The 6,910-nt window shown below is 39.6% G+C and overlaps 1 protein-coding gene across 1 annotated transcript; it reads left to right on the top strand.

Annotated features, from left to right (window-relative positions):
• Positions 1-746: 746 nt before the first annotated feature.
• Positions 747-3,079, top strand: LOC107587288 (nucleolar protein 16-like; the record flags this gene model as incomplete). The annotated part of the gene is made up of 5 exons (XM_016275005.1): positions 747-835; positions 2,388-2,496; positions 2,586-2,640; positions 2,732-2,838; positions 2,942-3,079. Coding segments are annotated over 5 exons (498 nt in total), but the record flags the coding sequence as incomplete, so codon positions are not given.
• Positions 3,080-6,910: the final 3,831 nt, after the last annotated feature.

Genomic DNA, 6,910 nt, shown 5'->3' with positions numbered 1-6,910 from the left:
AATTAGTGCTTTGCATTTATCCCATCCAAAGTGCACACACACAGCAGTGAACACACACACACCGTGAACACACACCCGGAGCAGTTGGGGGTTCAGTGCCTTGCTCAAAGGCACCTCAGTCATGGTATTGAAGGTGGGAGTACATTCACTCCCCCCACCTACAATTATCTGCCAGTACGAGACTCGAACCCGTAACCGTTGGGTTACGAGTCCGACTCTCTAACCATTAGGCCACGACTTCCCCGCATGGTGTGCGCATGAACGAGTGTGAAATACCCGTTGCATTTTCCTATCACTTATATTGGGCACTTTTTGCATTTAAACTGGATTATTCTGACTGCTGACATTGAAAATCATGCATGTGTTGTTTCGAGGGTATCAGGTTCATTTCATGATTGCCATTTTGACAGTGTCTGCTTGCATATTTTATTCATGTTCGGTAGCCTAATTCTCTTTAATGTAGGCTATTCGCCCCGATTTGATCCGTTTACCTGCGAAATGTATCTTATTTATAATTTATATTATTTTGTTGTCAATATTTTGTCTTAAGGAGTTAAAATGGCCCTTATCAACCTTGATTTACATATTCTATAACATTATTTTGACAGTTAAAAGTTTTGGGCGGGTTTTTGTGAGCTTTTGGGCTGGAAATCGTCCATCCAATCTGGCAACACTGCACGCGTGCTACAGAGTCAAGACTGTGGTTAACTGGTGTATTATACAGTAATGGGTAAAACCAAAAAAAATCACATAATCGTAGTAAGTTTAATTACAATAAAAACAAAAATAATCTGAAAAAGAAGATAATAAGGAAGGAGAAACCGCACACACAGGTGCATCTCAATATTTTGGAGCACTTCATGTTTCCTTCTGCTGACCAGCTTTTTGAAGATGCTGATTTCATTTTCCAGCAGGATTTGGCACCTGCCCACACTGCCAAAAGCACCAAAAGTTGGTTAAATGACCATGGTGTTGGTGTGCTTGACTGGCCAGCAAACTCACCAGACCTGAACCTGAAAAATTGTCAAGAGGAAAATGAGAAACGAGACCAAAAAATGCAGGTGAGCTGAAGGCCACTGTCAAAGAAACCTGAGCTTCCATACCACCTCAGCAGTGCCACAAACTGATCACCTCCATGCCACGCCGAATTGAGGCAGTAATTAAAGCAAAAGGAGCCCCTACCAAGTATTGAGTACATGTGCAGTAAATGAACATACTTTCCAGAAGGCCAACAATTCACTAAAAAATTTTTTTTATTGGTCTTATGAAGTATTCTAATTTGTTGAGATAGTGAATTGGTCTTTAAATAGTAATCTTTTGTCACGCTTTAAATTACATCTATTTTGTTGTTGACTAACAGACCTTTAACTGTAGTGTGTAAATCGATATTACATTTAAAGTTCATATATAAACTTTAAATTGCAACTTCGTCATTACAAATGTATTTAAATGCATGACATAAACATTTCAACAGAAATGACATCCAGTGTATATTTTAGTTTACCATAAATACTTGTCTGTAAATTCGACAGCAGTTATTATGAAATTACATATAACGAGATGTGTTTATATAAGTACTATTTTTCAAAGTATGCTCAAGTGTATGCTTTTTTTAAAGGTTACTGTCATTTGAAACGTCTGTTGTTGACTTGTACTCCACAAAGTCATGCTGTAACGGGGCTGACGAGACTTGAGACATACGGATCCATATGCAAAGCTTTATTTGGAGAAGACAGGGACATGGTCATAAGACAGGCAGGGTCAAACAGTGGCAACCAGGAATATGGCGGGCAAGACACAAGAATAATCCTAAGGCTAGCGTGGGTCAACGATAGGCAGACAGAGTCACAGGGGCAAGGCTAAAGGGAGAAGTCCAGGAAAACAGGCGAAGATCAAAACCGAAAGAGACAGACAAGGCAAAGCAAAACTAAGCTAAGGCTAAGGCTAAGGCTAAGATCGAAACCGAAGGAAACAGACAAGGCAAGGCAAAACTAGGCTAAGGCTAAGGTCAAAACCTAAGGCTAAGGTCAAAACCTAGGGCTAAGGTCAAGGGCTAAGGGCTAAGGGCTAAGGGCTAAGGGCTCTGTAGAGTAGCTAGCGCTAGGAGAGTGATAATCGCTAGACAATACTCGGCAGAGGGAAGGAAACAGAGTGAGTGTTAAATAGTGAGGGAGTGATATGAAACAGCTGGGTGCAATCAGTGTAAACAGCTGTGTGCAGTGCTGAGTGCAATCAGTGCAATGAATGATGGGATATGTAGTCCGGAGAGATGTGCAACAGTGTGTAGTGCGAGAGTCAATGAAATTGGAAGTTCATGGACCGGATTCGTGACACATGCATTATGAAGTGTGTCATACAATGGGTTGATTAACATGGCTGATTTGAAGTCCTCAGATACGTAATGCTTGGGATGAACTCAAAACAGTAAAGCAAAATCTACAAGACATGGGGCTGTCACTTGGGATGAAGGGTATGCTTCCTATTAAAAACAAAAAGGCAAGTACTAAGCTTGAATCACTGTCACAATGTATTTATACAAATCCTTTCTGCTTATGATAACTTAATGCATTTAACTGATGTTTCAGGATATGGAAAGTAAACCAGTGGAGACAAATGTTTTAAAACCGTACGTCATTGAAGGTATGCATTAACACTAGTGGTTCTCAGCTGGTTTTGTAATTTATAAATATTTTCATGAGCTGCATAATATGATTTGTTGTCTAAATTGCAGCAATGGAGGTAGAGGCCAGTCTCCGTGGCGAGGACAGAACCACATGCTCCACTGACATGACTGAATATGTTCAATACATGGTGAAGGAACACAATCAGGATTATAAGGTAAAAGAGAGCTGTATATATCAATGATCGTCCCAGACATTAAAAAAGGACTCCTTTGATAGTTCACAATCACATAACTGATTGTGTTTTATTGGCATTTCAGGCAATGGCAAGGGATAAGAAAAACTACTATCAGGTCACACCAAAGCAGATCAAACGGAAAGTGGAATTATACAAACGGTGTCATCCTGAGGAATATGCTGTGTTCATTGCATCTCTGCAATCTCAGAAGTCTACGTGATGTCACAGCGAAGAACTGGTGTCTCAAACTGATATATATCAGAATATCACCTTGGTATCTGTCATGTGTGTTGCAAATGTGACAGGGGCAAGGCTAAAGGGAGAAGTCCAGGAAAACAGGCGAAGATCAAAACCGAAAGAGACAGACAAGGCAAAGCAAAACTAAGCTAAGGCTAAGGCTAAGGCTAAGATCGAAACCGAAGGAAACAGACAAGGCGCTAAGGTCAAAACCTAAGGCTAAGGTCAAAACCTAAGGCTAAGGTCAAAACCTAGGGCTAAGGGCTAAGGGCTAAGGGCTCTGTAGAGTAGCTAGCGCTAAGAGAGTGATAATCGCTAGACAATACTCGGCAGAGGGAAGGAAACAGAGTGAGTGTTAAATAGTGAGGGAGTGATATGAAACAGCTGGGTGCAGTGCTGAGTGCAATCAGTGCAATGAATGATGGGATATGTAGTCCGGAGAGATGTGCAACAGTGTGTAGTGCGAGAGTCAAGACTTCTCAGAAGTCTACGTGATGTCACAGCGAAGAACTGGTGTCTCAAACTGATATATATCAGAATATCACCTTGGTATCTGTCATGTGTGTTGCAAATGTGAGGAGTCTTAAGGATGAGTGTTTACACAGAGAGGAGATTTTCAACAGTTTGTTTCTACTATGCCAACATTCATTAAGAATGTTAACTTTTAAATGATGTGTATATGAATCTAGTGAGCAACTTGAGAATTTTCCGATGTATGTAAGTTTTGCCTTTGTATTTTCTTTTTGTGAAGTATAAATTCTGATATATTAATGGGTAAGTTTAATGTGTTTTGGCATATAAATATAATACACAGGAGTGAAAACAACTCTTCAATACAATGCAACATAAAGAAAAAGAATCTGGGTTCAGTACAAGTTATGCTATCTCAAAATAATTTTGAGTTGTTTTTTAAAGAGCGTCATTGTGGTTATACATTTACATTAAACAATTATTATTTATTTTAATGTTGTTACAAAAACGCTGTCAGATTAGTAGAACTTTGCCAAAAAAAAAAGGTCTATTGTCCACAGTCAGTAGCAATGCGTTAAACCAAGCAGCATTCTGTTAGTCACTGCTGCAAATTCATGTGGAACATTGCAAACCTGACTTGAAATATGCACGCAGAAAAGTTTCACTCTTATGCAAAATTACAGATCATGCAGATTCTTATTGAAAATGTGATTTTTCCTACAGAGCAACTGTAAATGTGACCGCACCTATGTTAATTTTTTTCCAAGAAAATAATACACCAATAATAAAATAATATAGTTTTAAAGTATAGCCATAGGATTTTATGGAATAAAAAACACAAAACCAACAAGTCAGATATTTTCTGCATTCAACTTTATGCCAAAAATGCTGTTGATAGAGCTGAACCCAGAACATTGATTTAAGACACAATAATTACAGAGATTTGTTCATATTTGCACGCAGTAGTGCTTCTCTAGATATTGTTGCTTCATCACTGTTTCTAAGAATTGTCACATGCTAAATAAAATGCGCACGACTGGTTGTGAATAAGAAGTCTGAATCTGTCAGCAGCTGTTATGCAAGTTATATCAAATTATTAGCCACACATTTCCTTTCCAGGATTATCAATAATATAAGAGTTCTGAGTGATCAGCATTGTAAAACCCTCACTATAAGACAAAACAATGCATTTGCATTCATAGAGGCATTTCATTTGTCCATTTGAGCTCTGGCTTAAGCCATAGTTTTCAAGAGACTGAATGCGAGATGAATTTCATTTAGTTCTCCCTCCATACCACTAGCTCTTGTTGATGGTAATTCAAACCACTTGCATAACCAGACTATATTGATTTCACAGTGAAGAGGCCTTATTGTTGTACAGCCATGGCCAAAAGTTTTGAGAATGACACAAATATTAATTTTCATAAAGTCTGCTGCTACAGTGTTTTTAGATCTTTTTGTCAGAAGTTACTATGGTATACTGAAGTATAATTACAAGAATATAAGTGTCAAAGGCTTTTATTGACAATTACAATACGTTTATGCAAAGACTAAACTTACTAAATATGTATTTGCAGTGTTGACCCTTCTTTTTCAAGACCTCTGCAATTCGCCCTGGCATGCTGTCAATCAAGTTCTGGGCCACATCCTGACTGATGGCAGCGCATTCTTGCATAATCAATGCTTGGAGTTTGTCAGAATTTGTGGGTTTTTGTTTGTCCACCCGCCTCTTGAGGATTGACCACAAGTTCTCAGTGGGATTAAGGTCTGGGGAGTTTCCTGGCCATGGACCCAAAATGTTGATGTTTTGTTCCCCGAGCCACTTAGTTATCACTTTTGCCTTATGGCAATGTGCTCCAGCATGCTGAAAAAGCCATTGTTCATCACCAAACTGTTCTTGGATGGTTGGGAGAAGTTGCTCTCGGAGGATGTTTTTGTACCATTCTTTATTCATGGCTGTGTTCTTAAGCAAAACTGTGAGTGAGCCCTCTCCCTTGGCTGAGAAGCAACCCCACACATGAATGGTCTCAGGATGCTTTACTGTTGGCATGACACAGGACTGATGGAAGCGCTCACCTTTTCCTCTCCGGACAAGCTTTATTCCGGATGCCCCAAACAATCAGAAAAGGGGTTTAATCAGAGAGAATGACGTTACCCCAGGCCTCAGCAGTCCAATCCCTGTACCTTTTGGAGAATATCAGTCTGTCCCCGATGTTTTTCCTGGAGAGAAGTGGGATCTTTGCTGCCCTTCTTGACACCAGGCAATCCTGAATAATCACATTTTGTTGCTTTGCAGCCTAAAACGGACAGTTTTTGTTTTATCCAGCTGTATTTACTCAGTGCAACTTAATAACATCCAAGTGAAAGATATAACACCAACATGTCAGAAAAAACAAAAAAACAACAAAAAAAACAGAATCACTGAGTTGGAAAAGGATCAGCCCCCTCCTAAAAATGGGTGAATCTATTCTATACCACTGTGTGTGTGTGTGTGTGTGTGTGTGTGTGTGTGTGTGTATGTATGTATGTATGGATAGATAGCCAAACAATCAGAAAAGGGGTTTAATCAGAGAGAATGACGTTACCCCAGGCCTCAGCAGTCCAATCCCTGTACCTTTTGGAGAATATCAGTCTGTCCCCGATGTTTTTCCTGGAGAGAAGTGGGATCTTTGCTGCCCTTCTTGACACCAGGCAATCCTGCAAAAGTCTTCGCCTCACTATGCGTGCAGATGCACTCACACCTGCCTGCTGCCATTCCTGAGCAATGATAACTGCACATGTTTCCTTGCAGGTAACCATAGTTAACAGAGGAAAACAATGATTTCAAGCACCACCCTCCTTTTCAAGCTTCCAGTCTGTTACTCTAACTCAATCAGCATGACAGAGTGATCTCTAGCCTTGTCCTCATCAACACTCTCACCTGTGTTAATGAGAGAATCACTGACATGATGTCAGCTGGTCCTTTTGTGGCAAGGCTGTAATACAGTGGAAATGTTTTTGGGATTAAGTTAATTTTCATGGCGAAGAGGGACTTTGCAATTAATTGCAATTCATCTGATCACTCTTCATAACATTCTGGAGTATATGCAAATTGCCATCATAAAAACTGAGGCAGCAGACTTTGTGAAAATGTACATTTGTGTCATTCTCAAAACTTTTGGCCACGGCTGTACAACTGTGCAACGTCAAAACAAAATCTCCAATTGAAGCATATATCACAGTTATGAAAAGAAAATTATCTGAGGTATCCACTGTCAACCACACAATCTAGCATGCATGGATAAATTAGGTTAATCTCACAGAATGTACCTATTCCACCTCAAAATCCAAAGAGAAAGAAAGG

Source organism: Sinocyclocheilus grahami, unplaced genomic scaffold (genome assembly GCF_001515645.1).
Source record: "Sinocyclocheilus grahami isolate Dianchi unplaced genomic scaffold, SAMN03320097.WGS_v1.1 scaffold91.1, whole genome shotgun sequence".
NCBI classification, from domain to species: domain Eukaryota; kingdom Metazoa; phylum Chordata; class Actinopteri; order Cypriniformes; family Cyprinidae; genus Sinocyclocheilus; species Sinocyclocheilus grahami.
The sequence above is the reverse complement of the archived record's forward strand: the minus strand, read 5'-3'. Positions and strand labels throughout refer to the sequence as shown.